Raw genomic sequence first — 27,171 nt, 5'->3', positions numbered from 1 at the left:
GATCCAAAGATCTCAAATTTGGACTCATCAGACTAAAGCACAGATTTCCACTGGTCTAAATGTCCATTCCTTGTGTTCTTTGGCCCAAATAAGTCTCTTCTGCTTGTTGCCTGTCCTTAACAGTGGTTTCTTAGCAGCTATTTTACCATGAAGGCCTGCTGCACAAAGTCTCCTCTTAACACTCTGCCTTGCTAAAGCATAAAAACCATGATGGGGTCATGCCTTTTGATCGTGCACTCCTCCTCCATGAGCCACAGGTGAATTTATTCTCTATAGCAGGTTCCTACTTGCCCATACACAGATTTTTAAAAAACAGAGGCTTCAGTTCAGAGTAGCTACCCAGAATACGAGGTATTCATTGACGTGGTGACTGGTAGATATAAAAATGGCTGTTTTTGTATGCTAAATATCTCCTTTTTTCTTAGATTTCCTTTAGCAGTAATGCATGTCTATATCTTACATTCATGGTTTGCATGCTTTGGCATTTCAGAGTGCAACAGTTCTTTATCATTTTGTGTCATGTTCAGTTATGCACCTGTTCATAGTGCAGTTTTGGGAGTGACGTCAGTCTTTTTGGTTACATGTACACATACGTAAAACACACAAGGAATTTTTTTAGGCTGCCTCTCATTGTGACCTTATTTAGAAGTAGTATAACCTATAAAAGTTGCATTTATCACATACTTGACCCTTCTGCAGGCTGTTGTGCCGTTAGTAATGATGAAGTGTCAGACAGCCATGCCTAGTAGTGGTCACAGTAATGCTCATGCAGGAAAATATGGAATAGGAGTAATGTTTTTCCATGCATTTTAATGTGGCTTTCTTTACCCACTGAACTCAACGAAGAGAATGAAGACAAAAATGAGGTAATTGAGCATGGTCCAACAAGAGAAAATCCTTTCATTTATAGATTTAAAATGTGCAGACAAGATTACTTAAAATCTGTGTTGGGCCCCTTCACACATCAGTGATTCTTGTACATATATTACTGTTTTTATACATACCAGAATCCCGGACATATGCAGACCCATTAAAATCAGTCTGCGCGCACATCAGTGATTTTTCACTGACCGTGTCCCCGTGCGGCACATATCTGTGTGCTCCGCACAGGAATAAGTCCGGTTTTGTCTAGCATCACTGATGGATCATGGACCACACAACGTGAAATATGTACCAGAAAAACATGTACGGTACTCTTAAAAAGCTTTTTAAACTCACCCGTCTCCAGCGATGCGGTCTTCAGCCGCTACTGTCTCTGCTTCCAGGCCGGCTAATTATACTCCTACATATGCACTACACAGGCGACCTGAGGGCAGACAGTATCAGTACCACGGACAGCAGCGGTGTGCACAGGTGAGTGTAAATGCTTGATCTCCGTGCATCATCATGGAAAGCACACACGTGTCAAAATCACGGCACACTGAGGGACATACACACCTTTATCACTCCAGTGAAAACATGTGTTTTTCACTGACGTGTGAAAGAGGCTTTACATCTGTACTAAAAAGGGTATGTTTACGCAGAGGTTTTTATTACTGAGATTTTTTTTTTGCAAAAAAGAAAAATAATGAAAAACAAAATCATAAAAAAAAGGTATCAACTCATCAAAAAGGTTAGGCTAGAAATGTGCCATTAATCTCATAGGTCACAATATTTTTGCAAAAATAGGTGTAAAAAAAAAAAAAAAAAGGTGCAACTTTTGGTTCTTTTATGCCATCAACATTTTTTTTGACAAATAGACGGGGCCACACTTAGGAAAAGTGACACTTTATATTACTGATACAAAACATGTGGGACATGCTCAAAATTCATTCAGAGGTGCAAATTACTTGCTCCAGGGCTATAGGGTACTTGGTCCCGGACCGTATATGTATGGGGATGCTGTGTCACGGGTGTGTGCCCGGTTCTGTGACCCTGGGGGGGGGGGGTGTCGCCTGAAAAGGGGTTATATACAGGGGAGATTAGAGCGTTTATGTCATGATGCCACTTGCGGCTAGGTAGATTGAGCCACCGCTGCACAGTCTTTTGCCATTGGGGCCGATTGTGATGGCAGCTTGGATATTAGGCCCGCAAGTAGGGCCAAGCCCCAGGGGGTGGATAATTGCATTCGGCGTGGAAAGAAGAGAGACCACACAATGGGGATGCAGTGCAACTGGTGTTTACTCACAGCGGTGGTAATGCTGATTCACTGAGGACGACTTTTTTTGACCCCTGGTCCCTTTCGTCCCAGTGCCGGTGTGGTAACCTGATGGCTTCTTTCCCCTGCACCTCTCACTGGTTGGTGGAACCCCGGTGGCTTGGAGAATCTGGGGATGCACTCCTGTTTGTCATTCAGTCTCTGGTCCGTACAGCGGGCAGTGTGAACCCAGTAGGGTCGGTGGTCTGTCCCTGTCACTGGTTTTCTCGTTACTGCTGGTGCCCCCGGATTCTTAGGTCAGTGAGGTCCTGGATGGTCCCCTCACTGTGCAGGTACTTGTCAGGTAGCCTGAAGCGTTCCTGTGCCCCGTCGTTGCTATGGTTTCAGGGGTACCTGATCGTACCCTCCCTGGCAACCACACTTTCACCAGCTAGGTCAGTGCTACACGACCCCATCTGAAGACACGTCCTTCTCCTACCACTGTCACTACAGACTCTCCTCCTGTCTCACCCCCCCCCCCAGTTGTCGTCCAGTGGACTGGATTGGCTCCATCCATTGGGTCCCAAACGAATTCGCCATCAATGAATGGGAGAGGGAAACTGGGGATGTTTATGTGTTTTGATTTTACCGGCACTGGTCTTCCAGGTCCCTGGGTGTAGGCCCTGCATCTTTGACAGGATGCAGTACCTTGTAGTGCCCTGAAGGGTTCAGTGGTGCTGCACAAACCTTTTATTACATTTGGTGCATCTTACTCCAACAGACTCTTCATTCTTACAGAATGTGAAGTTTGTAGCAGAATATACTCCAATACCAACATAATAAAAAAACACCAGTATGAACATTCACCAACAGCAAGATACCACCCTGCAGAACTTGTTCTTTTCATGTGAATTGCTGCAGATGAATGGGACAGTTTCAGAATAAAAGAAGAAAGGATGTCCAGCTCTTCAGGCAAAGAAAACCAAGGTCTTTATTTCATCATGCAGATGCAACGAATGACATGACCAGCACTACGCGTTTCAGGTGAAACACTCACCCTTAATCATGATTAAGGGTGTTTCACCTGAAACGTGTAGTGCTGGTCATGTCATTCGTTGCATCTGCATGATAAAATAAAGACCTTGGTTTTCTTTGCCTGAAGAGCTGGACATCCTTTCTTCTTTTATGCTATATCGGGCTGTGGCAGTGCCTGTCCGTGCTCCAGGACGAAACCAGGATTGAGCTTCTACACTGTGAGCTGATACATATATTGGATAACAGTTTTAGAACTCTATACAACAAAATACTCCGCATGTGAATTTATTATAAGGTTATGTTCACAAGGGATATAGTGTACAGTGCAAAAGTATTAAGCAGAAATGGGGGGGAAAACAACAAACAATTAACACTATCACTTAAAATGAAAAGTGAAATCGAAATCAAATCATTATTTGGTGTGACCACCTTATCCTTCAGAATAAAATTCGTTCTTCTAGATACTTGTAAACAGGTTTAGAAGGAACTGAGTAGGGAGGTTGTTACAGACATCTTAGAGAACCAACCATAGATCTTCGGTGATGTAGGATTGTCTCCTCATGTAATCCCAAACAGATTCAATACGGAGGTAAGAACTCTGATGGTCATATTATTTACAGGACTTTTTGTTCTTCGTTACGCTGAAGATTCATCAGGTATTTTTAACACAAACTAATGCCATGTATATAAAGGTGCTTGATTGCTCTCAGTGAGAGAAACAAAATTAACATTTTGTAGTTGTGATACCTTTTAATGGCTAACTAAAATAAAAATAAAATATGTTATAAAGTAAGCTTTCGAGACATCTCAGGTCTCTTCCTCAGGCATGGTATGACAAAATATCTGAAGAAACACAAATATATACACAAAACAGGGCAGAGCGATGCATAGTAAAAGGACATTTAAATAAACACTGAGCTTGGAAAGTGAATCCTTAATTAGCTTTGATTAGTGGTGTGAGTCTTATTGTCCCAATATTTATTTTTTTTTAGTTAGCCATTAAAAGGTATCACAACTACAAAATTTTAATTTTGTTTCGCTCACTGAGTGCAAATCAATAATTTTTCAACGGGCTAACACTGTACCAAAACCTTTTTCTTTTAACTATAAAAGGTGCTGTAATGCCAATAACATTCGAAATTATTTTAGGAATCTAGGTTTACATTTTAGATAAACTTATTGTTGAGTTGTCATGCAAATAAGAAGTGAAGCATGGTGGAGGGTCCTTGCAAGTTTAAGACAGCTTTTTAGCAAATATAAGAGGGAATTTGATCAGAAATATGAGTTCTCAATGCGGAGAAATGCAAGCAGAAGCTTATCCAGCATGCCATATCATCATATGGGCATCTGATTGGCTACGTTTGTGGTCTCTGCTGCAGAATGAGTTTGGAACAAATGTCATTAACCCCTTAAGGACGAAGCCAGTTTTGTCCTTAATGCCCAGGCCATTTTTTGCAATTCTGACCAGTGTCACTTTATGAGGTCATAACTCTGGAACGCTTCAACGGATCCCGGTGATTCTGACATTGTTTTTTCGTGACATATTGTACTTCATGATAGTTATAAATTTAGAACGATATTTTTTGCTTTTATTTGTGAAAAAATCGGAAATTTGATGAAAATTTTGAAAATTTTGCAATTTTCAAACTTTTAATTTTTATGCCCTTAACCCAGAGAGTTATGTCACACAAAACAGTTAATAAATAACATTTCCCACATGTCTACTTTACATTAGCGCAATTTCTGAAACAAAATGTTTTGGGGTTAGGAAGTTAGAAGGGGTCAAAGTTCATCAGCAATTTCCCATTTTTTCAACAAAATTCACAAAACCATTTTTTTAGGGACCACATCACATTTGAAGTGACTTTGAGAGGCCTAAGTGACAGAAAATACCTAAAAGTGACACCATTCTCAAAACAGCACCCCTCAAAGTACTCAAAACCACATCCAAGAAGTTTATTAACCCTTCAGGTGCTTCACAGGAACTAAAGCAAAGTGGAATGAAAAAAAGCAAAAAATAAAATTTTACCTAAAATGTTGCTCTACCCCAAATTTATTCACTTTTAGAAGAAATAACACAACAAAATGAACCCCAAAACTTGTTACCCACTTTCTTATGAACGCGCCAATACCCCACATGTGGTCAGAAACCTTTGTTTGGACAAATGGGAGGGCTCGGAACAGAAGGAGCAATATTTGAATTTTGGAAAGCAAATTTGGCTGAAATAGATTGCGGGCACCATGTTGCATTTACATGTCCGCTAAGGTACCTAAACAGCAGAAACCCCTCACAAGTGACACCATTTTGGAAACTAGACCCCTTAAGGCTTCTATCTAGGGGTATAGTGAGCATTTTGGATCCACAAGTACTTCACAGATTTTGATAACGTTACGTTGTCACATTGAAAATTTTCATTTTTTTCTCAAAAATGTTGCTTTAGCATCAATTTTTTCACTTTTTCAAGAGGTAATTCCAAAAATTTGACCCCAACGTTTGTTACCCACTTTTTTATGAGCGCGGTGATACCTCACTTGTGGTCTGAAACCTTTGTTTGGAGAAATGGGAGGGCTTGGAACGGAAGGAGCAATATTTGAATTTTGGAAAGGAAATTTGGCTGAAAAAGATTGCAGGCACCATGTCGCATTTGGAGGACCCCTAAGGTACGTAAACAGCAAAAAAACACCACAAGTGACCCCATATTGGAAACTAGGCCCCTCAAGGAATTTATCTTGATGTTTGGTGAGTACCCTGAACCTCCAGGTGCTTTACAGAAGTTTATAACGTTGAGCCATGAAAATAAAAAAATAAAATTTTACCACAAAATTGTTACTTCAACCAGGTAGCTTTTTTTTTCACAAGGGTAACAGGAAATAAATCACCATGAAATTTATTGCGCAATTTCTCCTGAGTTTGTTGATATCTTGTATGTGGTGGAAATCAACTGTTTGGGCACACTACAGGGCTCAGAAGAGAAGGAGTGCAGTTTGACTGCAAAATTGGCTGGAATCAATAGCAGACGCCATGTTGCATTAGGAGAGCCCCTGAGGTGCCTAAGCAGTGGAGGTCCCCCACAAGTGACCCCATTCTGGAAATAAGACCCCTCAAGGCTTTAATCTAGGTGTATATTGAGCATTTTGAATCCACGAATACTTCACAGAATTTGATAAGCTTAGGTTGCCATATTGAAATTTTCATTTTTTTCACAAAAATGTTGATTTAGCGACACATTTTTCACTTTTTCAAGAGGCAACAACAAAACGTGTACCCCACAGGTTGTTATCTAATTTCTTGTGAGCGCAGGGATACCCCACATGTGGCCAAAAACCTTTGTTTGGATAAATGGGAGGGCTTGGAATGGAAGGAGCACCATTTGAATTTTGGAAAAGTTGAAGTAAATTGCGCGCACCATGTCACATTAGCAGGGCCCCTTGGGTACCTATACATCAGAAACCCCCCACAAGTGACCTCATTTTGGAAACTGGACCCCTCAAGGATTTTATTCAGGAGTATAGTAAGCATTTTGAATCCACAGGTACTTCACAAAAATGTTGCTGTAGCAACAAATTTCTCACTGTTAAGGGGGCTTTACACGCTGCGACATCGCTAATGCGGAGTCGTTAGGGTCACGGAATTGGTGACGCACATCCGGCCGCATTAGCGATGTTGCTGCGTGTGACACCGATGAGCGATTTTGCATCGTTGCAAAAACGTGCAAAATCGCTCATCGGTGACATGGGGGTCCATTCTCGATTATCGTTACTGCAGCAGTAACGATGTAGTTCGTCGCTCCTGCGGCAGCACACATCGCTATGTGTGACGCCGCAGGAACGAGGAACCTCTCCTTACCTGCCTCCCGGCCGCTATGAGGAAGGAAGAAGGTGGGCGGGATGTTCCGGCCACTCATCTCCGCCCCTCCGCTTCTATTGGGCGGCCGCTCAGTGACGTCACTGTGACGCCACACGGACCGCCCCCTTAGAAAGGAGGCGGTTCGCCGGTCACAGCGACGTCGCCGGGCAGGTAAGTATGTGTGATGCGTCTGCGCGATGTTGTGCGGCACGGGCAGCGATTTGCCCGTGTCGCACAACAGATGGGGGCGGGTACCCACACTAGCGATATCGGGACCGATATCGCAGCGTGTAAAGTAGCCTTTAGGCTATGTGGCCATGATCCAGCGACACGGCGTCTAGTACACAGTGTCAGCCTCCTGCAGAAATGTGAGTGTTGTCCACGGGAGAACGCAGCTGCCCATGCCCACGATTTGGGTTCAGGCTGCTGTGGACTTTAGTTTTATTCTACCTGCAAAGAACACTCATCTCCGCAGCATAAATTGACATGCTGAGGCTCGGGAAGCTGCGCCACAGGTTGGTTTATGCTGCGGAGAAAAGAAACACAGTGGGCACGGGATTTCTAAAAATCCTGCCACTGTGCTTCTACTGCACAACGCAGCGTTATGGACGCAGGGAAAACACTCTGCGCCCAAAACGCTGCAAAACCTGATTGTGGGCACACAGCGTAAAATGCTACAATGGATGAATGGATAGATGTCAAACATATATAACGTCCCACCCCCCTGCATATTCTAAGCTGGCGCCCTTTAGTGCCTTTCATGTGGCACTAAAGGATGCCTAGCCTTGTATTTAGCCCAAAAAAAAAAAAAAAAAATTAAAATAAATGACGTGGGGTCCCCCCTATTTTTGATAGCCAGCTAGGGTAAAGCAGACAGCTGTAGCCTGCAAACCACAGCTGACAGCTTCATCTTGTCTGGTGATCAATTTGGAGGGCTCCCCAAGCTGTTTTTTTTTTTTTAATTATTTATAAATAAATAATTAAAAAAAAAAACAAACGTGGGGTCCCCCCAAATTAGATCACCAGCCAAGGTGAAGCTGACAGCTGGGGTCTGGTATTTTCAGGATGGGAAGAGCCATGGTTATTGGACTCTTCCCAGCCTAAAAATAGCAGGCCGCAGCCGCCCCAGAAGTGGCGCATCCATTAGATGCGCCAATTCTGGCGCTTCGCCCCAGCTCATCCCGCGCCCTGGTGCGTTGGCTAACGGGGTAATGAATGGGGTTGATACCAGGTGTGTAATGTCACCTGGCATCAAGCCCAGCAATTAGTTATGTCACGGCGTCTATCAGATACCCGACATAACTAATTGACAGTAATAAGAAAAAAAATTGACAACAAAAAAAAATTTATTTGAAAAAACACTCCCCAAATCATTCCCTGATTGACCAATTTATTGAAAAGAAAAAAAAAAAATCCACTATAATCCATTTGGATGTCCCACGTCGCCTCTGGACCTTCTAGAATATGGGGGACACGTTCAGGGAACGTATCCCCCATTTTCTAGGAGGGCAGACCCTCCATTTGAGGAGAGTGGGTGCAAAAAGCTGCACCCACCCTCCCCGGGTCACAGCTGCACAGTGCTGAGCAGCAGCAGCCAGCGTCCTGAACACAGGAAGCTGTCATCTGCTCGGCACATGTGACCGGAGTCTGCAGAGAAGGAGGAGGGGGCCGCGGGGGATCAGCGCTCCGGTATGTATGACACCGGGGGACACCGGGGGACACCAGGGGGGGGGTAGGGGGGGACCCGGCAGGGCCTAGGGAGCAGGTTTCTGTCGCATGTGTTATGGCACATACGACAGAAACCATAGGAACAGTGGAAATGCGGCCGGCTCGCTGCTGTGCTCTCCGATGCGCGCGGCCATCTTGGATTTTCGGGAGGGGGTTGGGGGTCGGGGGGGGCACTTTGGGGATACCGAGGGGACCGGAGGGAACCGGGAAAAAGATTTATCTCCCATCTGGCATGTTTGATCATGCCAGATGGGAGATAAATGATTTTTTACCGGCGCGGTCATTTACTATAACTTGATGATCGGTATACGGTGTATACCGGTCATCAGGTGAGCGGGGACCGGAAAAACCGGCCCGAATCATGATCTCCAGGGTCTCAGCTACCCCCGGCAGCTGAGACCCCGGAAATTTTCTGACTCTGGGGGGCGCTAGACCCTTTTTTCCGACCGCCGTTTTAAAACGGCAGAAAGGAATAAGTACCCTTTTTTAGTGCCGTTTTAAAACGTAACGCGGTCGTAATGGGGTTAAAGCCCCCATTACATTTAACGACTTACCAGCGATCCCGAAAACGATGCGACCTGATAAGGATCGCTGGTAAGTCCCTGGGAGGTCGCTGGTGAGATGTCACACAGTCAGATCTTACCAACGATGCAGTAACGATGAGCGACCTGTATAGGAGGTCATTGTTAGGTGTCAAACACAGCGATGTGTCCTGCCCAGCAGGACATCTCCTTTGAAGAAAATGGTCCGGACCCTTCAGCAACGACTAGCGATCTCACAGCAGGGGCCTGATCGCTGGTAGGTATCATACTTAACGAGATCGCTGAAACGGAAACGGTGACGCAACAACGATCTCGTTAGCGATCTTGTTGTGTGTGACGGGGCCTTAAGACCAAACTTGAGCATAAAGAAGAACAAGGAGACCTGGAAGTGATAAGGATGGCCCCATAGAGCTCTGATCTCAACATCAAGTCTGTCAAGAATTACATGGAGACCTCAGCATTTGGCTAAGACGACGTGGTAAGTTCTGCAAGAGGATTAAAATTCCTCCCTGCAGAGTTCCTTCAAAAACTGTGTGCTAGTGTACCAAGAAGAATTGATGCCGATTTGGTGGCAAAGGCTGGCCGCTCCAAATATTGATGTGACTTGCATTTCGCTTTTGTTCATTCACTTTGCATTTAGTTAATTGATCAAAAATAAAGTATTCTATTATTTAAAGCATTATTGCGTTGAAGCATTTTTTCCACACCTGCCTAAAACTTTTTGCTGTGGAGAATGCACAGCAGCAATATCTGCAGCAGCAATGTCGACACTAATGCCAATACTGTACTGCCTGTCCACTTGTGCTGCAGGGCGGCTGATCAGTGCGTGGATAAGACTTCACCGCAGCTAATTTCTCCACTGTAAATTGCCTGCAAATATGTTGTGTGAACAAGTCTTCATAATATATAATACGTTTTACAGAGGTTGTCATTTTTTATTATTAGGAAGCACAGTGGTCATTTTCAGGTTCCCTGGAGGGATGTGCTCCAGAAGATTGACAGTTCAGAATAGAATCCTTGTCCAGCCAATGGTCCGATCTGAGTGCACTCCCATGCAGAACCAAAAGCAGCTTTACCTCTGCAGCATGGAAAAAGTTTACAGGACTAATCTTTGTCAGATCCAGTGATCCGGACAGTTTTAGAGTTGCCTTGCTGGCTCTAAAGCAAAGAGCTTGATAGTATTGTGGTCCTTTCCTAAGCTACTGACCACTCTGAGGTGGCCAGTACACTAGGCAATGAGCAGTACCCTAAAAAAAAAAAAAAAAAAAAAAAAAAAAAATTCCTCCATTCCTGAAAACGCAAACCATAAAAGTTGCATGTTTTTACAAGCACTCTGCAATTTTAGCTATTTCAGTAGATGAGACAACCATTTATATAGAGGGTCTACACTTAGGATAGGTCATCAACATCAAATCAATGGGAGTGAATGCCTGACATCTCCACCGATCAGTTGCTCTAGGTTTTGGTGGAGGCCACATGTGCTTAGCTGTGAAGTGAACTACACAGCTTCATCAACTGGATTGTGACATAGGCTGAGTACTACACATTCACTCCATGTCAAATATTTATATGGGTGGATCTGCAGTACCCACTATATAGTTTTATGGAGCTGTTAAAATACGCAATAGATCACTTCCGGCCACTGCCACCACCGAGAAAAGCTGATTGTCAGAAGTCCACAGTATTACAGCTCCACTGACCTTATAATGATGGCCTATCCTAAAGATGGGATGTCAATTTAAAGTCCTGGATAATTACTAAGGGTGCTCCTTTAAACACAAAAAATGTATCTACACTTGTGTTAGGCGCATGCAGAATTTTTCATGCACAGGTTAGTTGACAGAACATAGAAGCCTTACCACATCATCGGTCAAGTTTCTTAGCTTGTTTATTTGCTGCATAAGAAAAAAAGAAACATGTACATGTAAATATAATGCACAAAGCTTTACACCAGCACCATACAACAGTACACCAAACTATTGCAGACTAGAAGGAGGCACACAAGAACCAGTATTCTGCCACAACACACTTTGTGTTTGAATAAGTTGGGGTTTTTTTAGTTTATCGAAATGCAAATGCACACAAGGTGAATATTTTATATTACATTGATTCTTCATTGATGCTTCATGTAATGACCAAGGGTTTCTAACTGTGATGACCAAGGGTTTCTAACTGTGCACAAGACATACACTATCTAAAAATACACATTCATGTTTTTCTATTTGACATGAAATCAGAATAAACCTTTCCTTTTAGGTCAATTAGGAACAGAGCGCGCGCGAGAGAGAACACGCGAGAGAATGTTTTAAGGCATTTTTATTACTTATGTACATTTCATTAGTATTTGGTATTACCCTTAAATTGTATGACTTGGATCAAACGTTTTGTATATCTGTCCACAAGCGTCTCACAATAGTTAATAGGGATTATAGCCCATTTCTCCTGATAGAACTGGGGTAACTGAGCCATGTTTGTAGGTTGCCTTGCTCGCATCTGCCTTTTCAGCTTTGCCATAAATTTTCAATATGTTTGAGATCAGGGTTTTGTGATGGCCACTCCAAAACATTGACTTCATTATTCTTAAGCCACTTTGTAACCAGTTTGGCAGTATACTTTGAGTCATTGTAAGACATTACAATGTAAAACATTGCAAGACCCATTTCCACCCAAGCTTTAAGTTCCTAGCTGACGTCTTGAGATTCTGCTTCAGTATTGACATATAATCTTCTTTCCTCATGAAGCCATTTATTTTGTGAAGTGCACCAGTCTCTCCTACAGCAAAACAACCCCACAACATGATGCTGCCACCCCAGTGTTTCACAGTTGGGATGACATTCTTAGGCTTCAAAGCTTCTCTCTTTTTCCTCCAAACGTAAAGATGGTCATTATGGCCAAACAGTGCAATTTTAGTTTTGTCAAGACATGTTTCTAAAAATTAAGGTCTTTGTTCCTGTGTGCATTTGCAAACAATCTGGCTTTTTAATGTTTTTGGAGTAATGGCTTCTTTCCGGCAGAGTGGCCTTTCAGCCCATGTTGATACAGTACGTGTTTCACTGTGGATGATGGCACAATCTTACCAGCTTCCGCCAGCATCTTCACAAGGTCTTTTGCTTTTGTTCTTGGGTTGATATGCGCATGTTTAACAAAAGCATGTTAATCTCGGGTACATAGAACTGTGCTGCTTCCTGTGAAGTATGATGGCTGGACATTCCTATATTGTTTGTACCTGCGTATAATTGTTTGTACAGATGAATGAGGCACCTTCAGATATCTGGAAATTGTACCCCAGGATAAACCACTTGTACAAGTCCACAATTCTCTTTCTGAGATCTTGGCTGATTTCTTTTGACTTTCCCATAATGCTACACAAAGAAGCAGAGTGTTTCAGATGTGCATTAAAATACATCCATAGGTGTGTCTCTAACTCAGATGTTGCCAAGAAACCTATCAGAAGCTTCCAAAGACATGACAACATCATATGGGCTGTCTCACATTGTTTAAAGGCATAGTAGTCTTAGTGTATGTAAACTTTTGACTTTGTGGAAAGTAATAAAAATGCCTTAAAAACATTCTCACTCTCATTCTGGGATTTGGCAAATATAAATAATTTTGGTTCCTAATTGACCTAAAACAGTAAACATTTATTCTGATTTCATGTCAGATAGTGAGAAAAACATGCATATATGTCAGCTTAGATAGTGTATGTAAACTTCAGGTTTGAACTGTATGCATAGGAATACATTTTACAGCGCAAATGAACTAGGAACAAGTTTGATTGCCTTGCATGACTTACCTGTCTCCTGCCCTGTATAACTGCTATGTTTAACTGGCATTTATAAAAATCTGTCACTTTGAACAAATCTGCACAAATGTCCCCTGCACAAATAAAAACCCTTGGTCATTACATGAAGACTCAATAAATATAATAATGTAATGTATTGAAAAGGTCATGGTCTCCAAATAAGTGCCGTTACTGCAGCCTGGGTCTCAGTTTTGGCTGTAAAAGGTTTTCTGACATCTTCAGAAAATGGCACCTGGATGTATTCATGAGAAAGCCCTTTTAGGCCTTATTCACATGTCCATGTTTAAAAATATACGTGGAAAAATGGTACCGTATCATCAGTCGTATCAATCAATATGTCAGCAGTGTAAGGTCAGTGTATCCACGTTTACCATCAGCGTCAGTGTTTTTCACTTAAATTATAAAGCTTCTCCTATGCTTTGGATTGTTAAATATGCACAGCACAAGAATGTCATCCGTGTGCTGTGTGTGGTTTTCATGGACCCTTAGACTTGTATTGGCGCTTGTCATCCAAAAAAAAAAAAAAAAGGATGAGTGTCCGTGTGTTTTGTAGAAACACATGGTCCATGGAAAAACAAGAACATGTTAACAGCACCATAGATTATAATGGATCTGTGCTCTATCAATGAAAAACAGTTAAACAATGTATGTGTTTTCTGAATAAAGGTTTAAAGAACTTCTAACCTGCAGAAAGAAAAAAAAAAAAATCAATGAGTTGCCCTGTTTCTGCCACTTTTTCCCTATTTTGTGCTGCATCACTCCATTACAGAGATGATCAGATTTGTTGCTTTTGGAGCGCAGTATGAGAAACCTCTGCTTGCAGCTCAATTGAGCTTTTTTTCAAAATCTTCCCTGTGGGCGTGCACATTTTCCCTTCCCTCCTAGACTATACCAGTCAGGCAGTATCCGACACTGTCGAGCTGAGATTGGCAGCATCTAGGAGGGCGCAAGTGAAAGTGCACACTCCAAAGAAGTGAGACTTAAGAAAAGCCTACTTGGACTTCAAGCAGAGAATTCATATACTGTGCTCCAGATCAACAATGGTGAATATCTCTGCAACGAAATGACAGCGCAAAACAGAAAAGAACAGCAGGGTCAGGAGAGCTCAGGGATTATTTCGATCACTTTTTTTGCAAGGGAAAAAAAAGGGGAAAAAAATCTATCAAAACCAAGATTTTTATAAACCCATTCACTACAACAGCACTTCTAGTCACTAATACATACAAGGGCTGTGCAACCAAAGTAGTGAAATGTACTTAACACAGCAATTGTGACCACTGCAGCCAATCACTTTGTTCATCTGCTTGTACCATTTACATTGGCAGAGCATATGAGCCTTGAGAATGGCTGCAGAGGTCATGTGCAGTTGTAGTTAACTCCGTGCTGCTGCCTATTGTCACATACACACTTTCAATGCATGAAGTGGAGAATGCCTGCAAGTGTGACTTTCTCTCCTCTCACTTGATCTTGCACGCAACCGAGGCCATAAAGTGAGCAAAAATCACACCCCGATAAAGTCCACACAAGCCGGATACCCAACACACTGCCACTACCCATCATTCAAATGGGCTGGGGAGTTCCAAAAATCTGTAGTCCTGTCCAACAGTCAAAAAGCCACACAATCTCTAAGGTTTTAGATTCTTTAGAGCATTCAAGGTCCAAATATTAAAGTTTTAAGCTTTAATATAAAAAAAGTTCAGGGTTTACAATAAAAAGTAAAAAAAAAAAAAATAGCGCAATATACAAGCAAAATAGTTACCACATAAAAATGGAGAACCAATGGAAATATCTAAATGTTTGTTTAAAGTTATTCTTCCGTTTCCTTCAGGGAAGAAGAAATGCTTTATGGATCATATTCAGTTCAGGTAGACAGCCATACCCTTCTTTTATACGAATGGTCCTGGCCTGAAGTTTCCTGGACGGCCTATATTTTCATATTGAAATCACAGGTCCAACAGTACCATGGACTTACTGGGGGTAAGAAACTTCCACATTAATTACCTTGTTTCTGCCAACTACACCCCCTTCCTGTAATAAATAGAAAATGACCAGACTTGCCACACAGGACAGTCTGTCCAGGCTTTGAAGCCAAGATTCACCAGGCTGATGCGTCAAGAAGGACACCCTTTGTAGTCTCCGTAAAACTCACCTTGGTTCTGAGCTCCTATAAGGCTATGTGCCCACACTGCGGATTTACCGCGGATTTTGCCGCGGATTTGCCGAAAATCTGCAGCAGCGGCACTTCCAAGCAATTTCAATGGCATTTTGGAAATGCTGTGCCCATGCTGCGGATTTTTCCGCGGCGGATTTGCCGCGGATTTTGATCCGGAAAAATCTGCAGCATGTCAATTATTGTTGCGGATTTTGTTGCGGATTTTTCCCATGCAAGTCAATGCAAGGTGTAAAATCCGCAAGAAATCCGCAGGTCTGTTCCCACAGGCTCTTTTTCCTGCGGATTTGGTGCGGATCTCGCAAACAAATCCGCAGGAAGTGATGTAGGATAGTTCAGGAAGAGGAAGTTTCACCATTTTGTAGTGTAGAGTAGTGGCAGTGTAGTCGTGTTGTGTCCGGACTCTGGATTGCCAGCTAAAAGCAGCTAGTTACAGGCTGCTTGCTTTTAGCTGGCAAAACAGGATCCCAGGTCTTTTTTCACAATTCTTTTTAAAAAAAAAAAAAAAAATGTGCTGCGCTGTATTTTCACTGTCCAGCCCGATGCAAGCAAGCAACTGAGGGCTGTGCTTCTCAGCGGGATAAGGCTGAAGCATTCTCTGCCACTCCCGCTGAGAAAAACAGTCCTCAGCTGCCCCTGAAAATGGCGGCTCCGTTGTGAAGCGCCATTCACAGGTGCTGTACCGAGGCTCATCCAGCTGCCCTGATGCATTTGGCTGGCTGGGTAATATAACGGGCTTAGTGTCAGTTTTCTGCAAACTGGCACTAAGCCCGAGGTTCATAATGTCATGCCTGTGTAGACACGGCCATTATGAACCTCCGTTTGGTAATAAAGAAAAGAAAACACTTTTTTAAAAATTTTATTTGAAAGAAAAACACACACACATCCCTGATTGCCATCTTTATTACTCCCTGAATCCCCCGACGATAATCCATGACAGCTCCGATGTGCACCCGGCTGACCCGGGCACTGACGTCAGCCGGTCACAGCAGCCGTCAGTGTACGAGATGCTGCAAAGCTCTCTTCCGTCTGCTGGGACCGGCTGACGTCCGTGCCCGGGTCAGATGAGTGCACATCGGAGCCCGGCACATCAGCTGGTCGGTGTGCAGTCAGCTGACCCGCCTGCGCTCGCGAATTAAGTCAGCTGACGATGTGCAGTCATGTGACCCGGGCACGGACGTCAGCCGGTCCCAGCAGCAGTCAGTGTATGAGATGCTGCAAAGCTCTCTTCCGTCTGCTGGGACCGGCTGACGTCCGTGCCCGGGTCAGATGAGTGCACATCGGCCGACTATTCAGCTGTCGATGTGCACTCAGCTGACCCGCCCGCGCTCGCGAATTAAGTCAGCTGACCGGCTGACTTCTGTGCCCGGGTCAGCTGATGCTCTTAAGTCATCTGACCCGAGCTCAGCTATGAACTGAGCTGACCCGGCCAGTGAGTTCTGCCGCTCCCAGCAGCCGGCAGAGAGCTTTCCTGTGATATTGTCCTGGATTAACCTCTGAGGCTTGATAGTAATAAAGATGTCAATCAGGGATGTGTGTGTGTTTTTCTTTCAATTAAAATTTTTAATAAAGGTGTTGGGTTTTCTTTATTACCAAATGGAGGTTCATAATGGCCGTGTCTACACAGGCATGACATTATGAACCTCGGGCTTAGTGCCAGTTTGCAGAAAACTGGCATTAACCCTGTATTACCCAGCCAGCCAAATGCATCAGGGCAGCTGGATGAGCCTCGGTACAGCACCTGAGAATGGCGCTTCACAACGGAGCCGCCATTTTCAGAGGCAGCTGAGGACTGTTTTTCTCAGCGGGAGGGGCAGAGAATGCTTCAGCCTTATCCCGCTGAGAAGCACAGCCCCCAGTTGCTTGCTTGCATCGGGCTGGACAGTGAAAATACAGCGGAGCACATTTTTTTTTTTTTTTTTTTTTTTTTAAATAACAGTGAAAGGGAACATGGGACCACATTTTTTGGCTATAAGCTGCGGCCACCACCACTGGGTTATTATATACAGCCTGTTAGAACGTAAGAGCCCAGTGGTGTTGGCCGCAGCTTTTCTGTATAAGCACACTGTGAGACTGCTAACAAAATGGATAATGGAGAAGAAAGGAGGGTTGGGACAGGAAATGACAGACTTTTTTTTGCCTTCAAAACAGTCAAAGCTTTATTCAGAAACACATAGTACAATGGACAAAATCCGCATCGAAATCCGCGTCAAATCCGCAGCTATGCTAAGGTGCGGATTCTGGGGGAAAGCTGCGGATTTTGAGGCAGAAAAATCTGCAGCAACATGCTCTCGTGGACACATAGCCTAAGGGTACGTGCCCAGAATCAGGACCTGTTGAGTCCTTACCTGTGGGGTCGAGAGTCTCCTCTACATGAGACTGCAGCTGCCCATGCCCATAATCCAGGCTCGGGTAGTTGCGGTGTCTCTTCTGTTCTCCCTGTGGAGAACACTTGCGACTATGCAAAAAACAATTGACATGCTTCCAGCTCAGAAAGCTGCACCACAGGTCAGTTTATGCTGCAGACCGTACATGCACAGTGGACATAGACGTTCTAGAAATCCCATCCACTGTGCTTGTACTGTACATCACAGCGTTTTGGATGTAGCTTAAGCATGGTGCATCCAAAATGCTGTGAACCCTGATCGTGGGCACGTACCCCATGCACATAGAGGTTATGTAAGAAGGTGGACTAGTTGTGTTCCTCTCTGAAGACACCAATCACGTTATTGTCATGTGAAGCGTAATGTGTATTATGTCTTGTGTATTGTGATTCAAATGTTTTTATTGATTTTGAAAAGTGAGATAGGGAGGCATGAGTTGGGATAGCATGGGGTAATGTGAGCTGCAATGTAATGCATGTGTAGCAAAGCAGTAAACTGTTATATTGACATTAGGGTAAGAAATAGTTCAACTTGATACTAACTCATAGTGGGAGAGGTTTGTATGTGAGGAAAGATCGTTTCCTTCAAGAGAGAGTCAGTTAGAGCCCAGCATATTACTATAGCAGACCTATAGTAAATGGTTGTCAAAGTTGAATGCAGTGAGTGACAGAAAGAAGTACCTAGACAAGAACCAGGATAGTTTAATCCAAAGTGACAATCTGAGATACAGAGTAACAGACTATGTCAGGGCCAGGGACCGACCTTCATATTGGATTGACCTAATTGAAAGAGTCCGAATAGAAGGATGTCTAGCAGTCAGGTCCAAATGGCTTGCAGTTTGTAAAGGTAAAGGAAAAAACCGGTAAAGCACACTAGACAAGAGACGGTACAGGGATAAAGTTCCCTAAGCGTCTGGAAGCTTACAGATTGAATCCCACCGTATTGGCATGTCACACAACCCACTACTCTACAAGAATCAGATGCGGAACCCCAGGGAAGGAAGCAGTTTCCACAGGCTGCACTTCTCCTGACGTTAGCAGTACCTGTGAGCACAAGAACATCCCAGATGTGTCTGAAGAAGGTGTGCTTAAAAATACTATACATTACTAAAACATATGAGAAGCTGTGTACTTGCTACCTGGTATGTACAGTTGCCATTGAAGGACTGGAGTAAAACTATGTTGGTTTTAAAGAATTGGTGGTCTCCATTTCTGAGTAAGGCGTCATTTGGTCCCTGCCATCTGAAACAATCGGCCCCATGCGGCCTACACGGGCTTAACACCACTATGATATACTGTAGACACCAGCCAGGCCCTCATCTTTCATGTATCGTGCCAGGAAATAGAAGAGGCAGACCTCACGACTACCGTCCTGCGCTACACTACAGTTATGACCTTTGTGTAGGGTCAGTCATAAGAATAGTAGACAAACTAATGTCAATTTCCTTACACCTGTAGACAAGCCAAGAGCCCGCACTGGAGAAGATGAATCAATGACCTTACTATTTATAACTAATGCAAATCTATGGGATGAAGAAGGAAAATCCCCTTTAAGGAATGGGCTTCTACTTTAGTACAGAATTGCACTTTACACTACAGTGCACAAAAAGCGAAGAAAAAAAAAAAAGAACAGTATGAAACTATAGAAAAAGGGAAACAAAAGTTATTAATGGAGCGGACACCATTTATATAAATCAGTATGACAAAAATGACAATAGATACTTTAATGGCACAGAACAGAGATATTTTATATCTATGCATATTGATAAATCATATTCAAGCAGCTCCAGTTCCCGCTGTAACTTATGGATGTTGTCATGTGCAACGCATTTTAAAATCTTGGAAAATTTATGAGCCATTAAATCATTCAGTTCAGATGACAAGTCTTCAATTTGTGCTGTGACAGTATGGTCCAGGATATTTAGTATCGGAGGAGCGGTATATCAGTTTACCTTCCTAACATGTTGGTTGCATTACATTTGGTTAATAAAATATAGCAAGTTCAGCCCATTGATTGAGGCGGAGGGCTCCATGAGCGCATAGGAAAGAATAACAGGAATGGGAAAATGAGGCTATTAAAGAGATAATCTCCATTGGTGAGTTTAGTAGATACATATACATGGGATATATGTACAAGTGCGGATGGACACTCCTTACATCTGAAAGGATACATGGAATTATGGATGTCACAGGATCAATACAATGTTCAGAATAGGTAAATAATGAGAACATTATTCATTATTAAGTAGGAGCGGCACGCGCAGAAAACCCCGCACTTAGTTACACACACCTCTGCTGTCAGCAATGAGGTTATTAATGGCTGTCTGAGGAATGTTCTGTCACACTCAATGCATTTTGGCTAATCATCAAGATCCACTATTGGCAGCCCGCTTTAAAATTCTGACCAATGACCTCCCAGATTTCCTCAATGGGAGACCAGTCGGGAAACGCTGAAGGCCATGGTAGAAGGTTTAGGCCACACAGGCTGCACACAGTAACATGTAGCCTGGCATCGAGTTGTTCATAAAGGACTCCTGGGATACATTGGAGACATGGCCGTACCACAGGAACTGTAACGCCGAGCTGCTGGTGTACCTGCAAACAGACACACAGCTACCATACAATATGCCACTGCTCACCACTATGCCGGGAGTAGGACTGGTGTGACGTTCCCTCATGAAGGACTCATGCAGTTGCCCACATGGTCTCCAAACATTCACTGTATGTAAGATAAAAGTGGACTCCTCACTGAAGTGGTTGTAGCACTCACACTTGATATTGAATAAACTGAGATATTATGAAATTTAGTTTCTATTACTACATCATCTGCACGTCACTAACATGCCGATATTCATAATTCCATGACTTTCTTTTTGGTGATGCAATTTTAATGGTGACGGATGCAGACACACTGGTGGGTTGAAGCTGGCCACACATTTATGACCAAGGGTGGTCTGCCAAAGCATGTGGCACCTTATGCCATTTCCATTTGCTTTTTGTCTTGTACTGTATAAAGGATGACCCTCAATGATGTCCCCCAATTATAGACATCTCCTGACATCATCCCTATACTACTAAACAACTCTATCTTTCCAAAACTGTAGTAACCTACTACATCTCATATTTCCATGTCATAACTCACAAACCGCACACCCGATTTCTTTGGTTATATTGGACACAGATCGGTCTTTCACTTCCTATGTCCAATTACTCATTCATGTTACTTGCAATTCAAAAAACCATCTCCAGAATCCACTTTTTTTTTAACCAACGACACTGCTGAAACTCTGTCACTGATTCACTTCTTATCTTGACTTCAATACATAAATACTAAAATCGGACTCCATCACAGTTTTTTGGTTTTTTTGTTTTGTTTTTTAGGATAGGAAGAGCAGGGAAAGAGAAGAGGAAATAAAAAAGAGAAGAGGTAAGAAGGTCGAGAATTCAAAAGAAACTACCAACAAAGCAGTAGAAACCAAAAGGCAAGGAGGTCAGAGTGCGTCCTGCCTGCAAGGTCACAACAAGACCCTAACGTCGAGTCTAAAAAGACTAAAAGTAACTGTATAGGTATAAGAGAAAACCAAACTGTCTAACCCAGGGCTGGTGAGACTACGCCACTCCTTTATGGCGTGTTATCCCAATCAGGGAGGGAACTTTCTACAAAGGATCCCCCTGCCCCGGACTAACAATAAGCAATTATTCAACTTAGTTTGTCAGCCAGAGCCGTATATAATGTGAGGACACAAGGTCTAGAGAATATTGTGTTATACACCGTCAAGGGGTGCCCCCCCGCTCCCCTTCCAGGAAGGCGGGAGGGAACCCCCCGCCCTCATAATCAGAAAGACTTAATCCCCCTGGCAAAAAAATTATGGCAAAACTGGGAGGTACATTCTATTGAGAAACAACCCAATGAATTTTTGTTTATAAACCAATAACTCCTTTAACATTAGACTGGTCTTCCTCTTCTTTCTCTTCGAGGGCCACGCATCCGATCACCATCTGGGGCAGCACCCCATCCCCCCATTGGAAACACCGGCTTTTTCTCTATAGGCACCAACGGAATGTCCAGGGCTGCAGCAAACGATGGCATATCAGTCGGGTTCCTAACAACATGCATTCTTCCCGCGTGTCGGACCTGCAGGCGGAAGGGAAATCCCCAGCTGTATTGAAACTCATACGAACGAAGCATGTCCAGGAGAGGTTTCAGTGCTCTCCTTCTTTGTAAAGTGAAACGGGATAAGTCCTGCAGAATCTGGACTTGGCTCCCCTCGTATGCTGGTGAAACTCCACTGCGCAGCTTAAACAGGATGGCCTCTTTGAGGACATAACGGTGGACCCTGCAAATCACATCTCGAGGTCTGTCATTCTGTGTAGGTCTAGGGCCAAGCGCTCTATGCACTCTGTCTAGCTTCAGGGGTTGGCTAGATGGTTCACCCATGATCTCATTAAACATCACTTGGAGGGCTCTCTGAAGATCCTTAGGTTCAACAGACTCTGGTAAACCCCGGATACTTAAATTGTTTCTCCGGCCCCTGTTTTCAGCATCGTCCATTGCTTCCACCATAGATTGTATTTGGCGGGAGTGTTGATCCAAAATGGCCCCTTGTGCCTGAGTGGTGTCTTCTATATTCTGTATTTTAGCTGCCTGTATTTGGTTCTGAGTGTCCACTCTTTCCACCTCCCCCCTCAGGGCCGACAGCTCTGTGCGGTATGCCTGTTCCAGCCTTGCTATATAGGTCTCCATATCTTCTCTGGTGGGCATAGAAGAGATGTGTGCCCGGATTTCATTAAGTTCTGTCAGCACTCCTGGTTCATGTGATCTTATTGTACTTGTGGCAGGCTCTAACTCTGTGTGCATTTCCATATCATACACACTTTGACTCAGGCTGTGTCTCACTGAAGATAGATTTCCACTAGCAGGGCCCTGTTCCCCATTTGCAGCATTAACAGCCTCTGCTTGAGATTCATTATTGTCCTCCTTCTGTGACCGGGGTAAGGACACCTCTCCCCCCTCCTGAGGCCTCCCCACTGCAGGTCTGCAATCAGCAATGGTGGGGGTTATACCCATGCTCCCTGCTCCAGGCCTCCCCTGTATCTGAGACCCTGCACGCTGGCTGTCTGGGGTTATCAGCTGCCTCTCCTCCGCAGCCCGGGTGGTTTCCTCCCTCTGTCTCTGCTGCTGCTGGGGCTTCCCCTGCTTCTCCATCTTGGGAGATGTCTGCGGTGCTGTCCTCTGCTTTGGCCCGGTAAGGAAGCCTCCGATTCCCTTCTCCTCTGTCCGTGACGCTCCTCTGCTGGGCCCCTGGGAGCTCTCCCTTCTCCTCCACTGCATATCCTTTTCTTCCAGGCTCTTGGGCTGGTTTAATTGTCAGTAGTGTAGTCCGGTGGCAGGAGCTGAGACAAACACGTCCTCCCTCCTCCATAGCCAGGACACCCCCCCCTCCCTCACAGTTTTGTATGCAGGCCCATTTTTCAATAATTCATTCACCAATGCCTCTGTCACTGCACTGGTTGTTTATCCGTCAGATAATACAACATATAATTACCGCTTACAAAATTCTGCACCACCCAACATCTCTCTCATCTCAGCCTACCATTCCACACTTTATAACCTGAACCTCCTACTCTGGTCTCCAAAACTTTCCTTGTGCTTCACCAGATCTCTGATTGCATGATCTCACACTGACAGTTAATTTCCAGTGTAACAATTTTAGATGTGCAATAAAGACACATGTTTTAACCCCTTAATCCAGGGGTGGGGAAGCTCCGGCCCGCGGGCCGCATGCGGCCCGCCGTGACCTTTCATACGGTCCCCGGGCAGATTCCCGGGGGTGGCAGTGCTCGAGCCCTCGGCGCAGTCTTGCTGGCCGCCGGCCCTTTAAATCCCTACATGCACTGTTTGCACGTACCACTGAGCTCTCTTGCTGGCCAGTGCAGGAGTGCTCAGGACTTACTTTGTGGGCGGGTTCCAGCCCACAACCGCTTCACCACTTCCTACTTACAGCGGTATGTACAAGTGACGTCCGCCTGATTTCCCTTGCTGTATAGTCGGTCTCCAGCGCTGTGTGCCCTGCGCCCGCTCTCTGGCGCTGTGTGCCCTGCGCCCGCTCTCTGGCGCTGTGTACCCGGTCTCCGGCGCTGTGTACCCTGCGTACCCGCTCTCTGGCGCTGTGTGCCCTGCTCCCCTTCTCTGGTGCTGTGCGCAGCTCGGAGTGCTGTGATTTCTATGCTCTGCAACTGCTATCCGTACCCCACAGTCTCCCCCCAGTGATGCCTATGCCCCCCCATAGTGATGCCTGTGCCCCCCCCCATAGTGATGCCTGTGCCCCCCATTGTGTTGTCCTCTGCCCATTGAGGTCGGTGCCCTGCTACTGATGCCTTTGGCTGCCCAGTCCTGTCTATGCCACCCCTAATGATGCCTGTGGCCCCCCCCCTTCCCTAATGATGCCTGTGCCTCACCCAGTGATGCCTGTGCCCAGCGCCGACTCTCCGGCGCTGTGTGCCTGCTCTCCGACACTGTGCCTCCTCCAGTGCTGTGTGAAGCTCTGAGTACTGTGTGTCACCACCAGTGTTGTGTTCCCTGCAATGCTGTGCTCCACAAGTGCTGTCCATGCCCCCAGTCTCCCCTCAGTGATGTCCTGTGCCCCCTAGTGATGCCTGTTCCCTGTAACAGCTTTCTGGCGCTGTGTGCCCGCTCTCCGACACTGTGTGCAGTTGTAAGTGCTGTGTGTCACCCCCAGTGTTGTGTTCCCTCCAATGCTCACTAGTGCTGTCTGTGTTCGGCAAGTGCTATCCATGCCCCCAGTCTCCTCCCGGTGATGCCTGTGCCCCTTCCCCCGGTGATGCCTGTGCCCCTTCCCCCGGTGATGCCTGTGCCCCTTTCCCCGGTGATGCCTGTGCCCCTTTCCCCGGTGATGCCTGTGCCCCTTTCCCCGGTGATGCCTGTGCCCCTTTCCCCGGTGATGCCTGTGCCCCTTCCCCCGGTGATGCCTGTGTCCCCCCCCACGGTGATGCCTGTGTCCCCCCCCCACGGTGATGCCTGTGTCCCCCCCCCACGGTGATGCCTTGTCCCTCCTAGTGATGCCTGTGCCCCTCCCAGTGATTTCTGTGCCCCTGCCCCTCTTATTGAATGTTCTCAGTGAGAGGAACAAAATTATAATCTTGTGATACCCCTCTTGTGATGTATATGCCCCCAGCCTTTCCTGTCAGGTATATGCCCCCAGCCCCTCCTGTCATGTATATGCCCCCAACCCCTCCGGTCATGTATATACCCCCAGCATCTCTTGTGAGGTGTATGCCCCAGCCCCTCCTGTGATAAATCACATTGAAGATGTAAGTGGCATATACATCACAAGAGGTGATGGACCATGTACATCACATTTGAGATGCTGTGGCATATACATTACATTTGAGATGCTGGGGGCTTATACATCACATTTGAGACGCTGGGAGCTTATACATCACATTTGAGACGCTGGGAGCATATACACCACATTTGAGATGCTGGGGGCATACACCTCACAGGAGGGGCTGGGGGCATACACCTCACAGGAGGGGCTGGGGGCATACACCTCACAGGAGGGGCTGGGGGCATATACCTCACAGGAGGGGCTGGGGGCATATACCTCACAGGAGGGGCTGGGGGCATATACATGTGTGATGTATGTGCCCCCAGTGTTTCCTGTGATGTTTATACCGCAGTCCCAGCGTTACCTATGTGATATATATACAGCAGTCCCAGCGTCACCTATGTGATATATATACAGCAGTCCCAGCGTTTCCTATGTGATGCATATGCCCCCAGCCCCTCCAGTGATGTGTCTACTGTGATTTATATACAGCAGTTCCTGTGTGATGTATATGGTTTACCAATCTTATTATCACAAAAAGTTGACTACTCCAGACAGAGACAAACCTGGAAAAGCAGTTGTGAGAAGCAGCATAAGTATCGGCGAACATCACAGCCGCACCAAAGAGAAGCAGCTGCAGCTACCACGTTACGGGTGAGTTTATTGTTTGACCAAATATAGCCGGGTCATTTTCACATTGATAATTTTGTGCGGCCCCCGAAGGTTGGCAGAAATTTCCAAATGGCCCCCGGCAGTAAAAAGGTTCCCCACCCCTGCCTTAATCATTGCAGCTGTACACCATATGGTCATGACTGTACATCCGGTGATGGGTCTACAGTCATGGAGCGAGTTCCCTCCACACATTGTAGATACTGGCTTATGCAACATAGCAGCATCTGTCTCAAAAAACAGAAACAATCGCTTAACATTTAGATACCGCTGTCAACTGTCAATTTCTGACAGCATCAATTAAAATTAGTCATTGCTGGTGCACACACATCGATTCCTCTGCAACGCGATTGTGGGCACCAATAAGTTACCATGAAAAACTATGCAAGTTTGGTATCACCAGTCATATTACTAGGTCAAATTTAACCATATGATGAACACAAAAACAAATCCAAAAAAACAAACAATGGCAGAATTGCATTTTTCTTTTCACCATTTCATCCCACTTGGAATTTTTTTTTTTTCTTATTTTTCAGTAAATTTTATCATAAGATGGTGCAATTTAAAATTAACAACTCAAGGTAAAGCCCCCCGTCACACTTAACGACTTTCCAGCGATCCCGACAACGATACGACCTGATAAGGATCGCTGGTAAGTCGCTACATGGTCGCTGGTGAGATGTCACACAGTCAGATCCTCCCAATAACGCAGCATCGATACAGCGACCATAGCAACCTGTATAATGATCTCGGTGGTCGTTGGGACCCGTACGTGGCTGAGCTCTGAGTCGTCAACAAGGTCGTTGGTAAGGCGTCAAACACACCGATGCATGCTGCCCAGCAGGACCTCGACGATCAAAAAATGGTCCAGGCCATTCCGACACGACCAGCGATCTCACAGCAGGGGCCTGGTCGCTATGTGTCAAACGTAGCGAGATCGCTGGCAAGGTCATTGTTGCGTCACAGAATCTGTGACTCCCTAGCGATCTTGCTATGTGTGAAGATACCTTAAAAAAGTGACAAGTTCTTGCCCTTATTTTATTATTGCTGTTCCATTGAGTAATTGTTTAGTGGGTTGATTTTCTGTGGGTTTTGTGTTTTGTTTTTTTTTTTTTTAAATTAAATCAACCAGGTAGCGCCAAGATTTGGACTTTTTTTTTTACATAGTGTTTACTAGAGATGGGAAAATCAAGTCCAGTTGCTACAGACTAGGGGTCAGATCTGTGACCGTTAGACCTGAGGCCTGCAAATCTTCTTACATCCGGAGATTCCCAATTACACTTTTTCCACCAGGGTGGTGTGACAACAATGTGGCGCCCCTGACCCGGTCAGGCACCACTGAGTACTGCACCCATGCTGGGACAGTACTTCCAGGTAATCCTAAGGCCATGTGCCCACGGGACGCTCGTACCTGCGGATATATTCGCAGGTACGGCCGCATGTTTCCCGCAGCTGCCCGCCGGCAGCCGCAGCTATTTTTAGCTGCGAGTTTCCAGCGGAATAGCTGCGGGAAACATGCGGAGTTTCATG

The 27,171-nt window shown here is 45.0% G+C and overlaps 1 protein-coding gene across 2 annotated transcripts in view; it reads right to left on the bottom strand.

Annotated features, from left to right (window-relative positions):
• Positions 1-27,171, bottom strand: part of DIAPH3 (diaphanous related formin 3) — a 979,498-nt gene that overhangs the window by 915,687 nt on the left and 36,640 nt on the right. For both annotated transcript variants that reach the window (XM_075336836.1, XM_075336837.1), the window contains exon 2: positions 11,128-11,163. In XM_075336836.1, coding sequence (XP_075192951.1) covers positions 11,128-11,163 — 36 coding nt within the window. The remainder of the gene's footprint in view (positions 1-11,127; positions 11,164-27,171) is intronic.

The sequence above is a fragment of the Anomaloglossus baeobatrachus genome, chromosome 2 (genome assembly GCF_048569485.1).
Source record: "Anomaloglossus baeobatrachus isolate aAnoBae1 chromosome 2, aAnoBae1.hap1, whole genome shotgun sequence".
NCBI classification, from domain to species: Eukaryota; Metazoa; Chordata; class Amphibia; order Anura; family Aromobatidae; genus Anomaloglossus; species Anomaloglossus baeobatrachus.
This window is presented reverse-complemented; position numbering and strand designations above follow the sequence as displayed.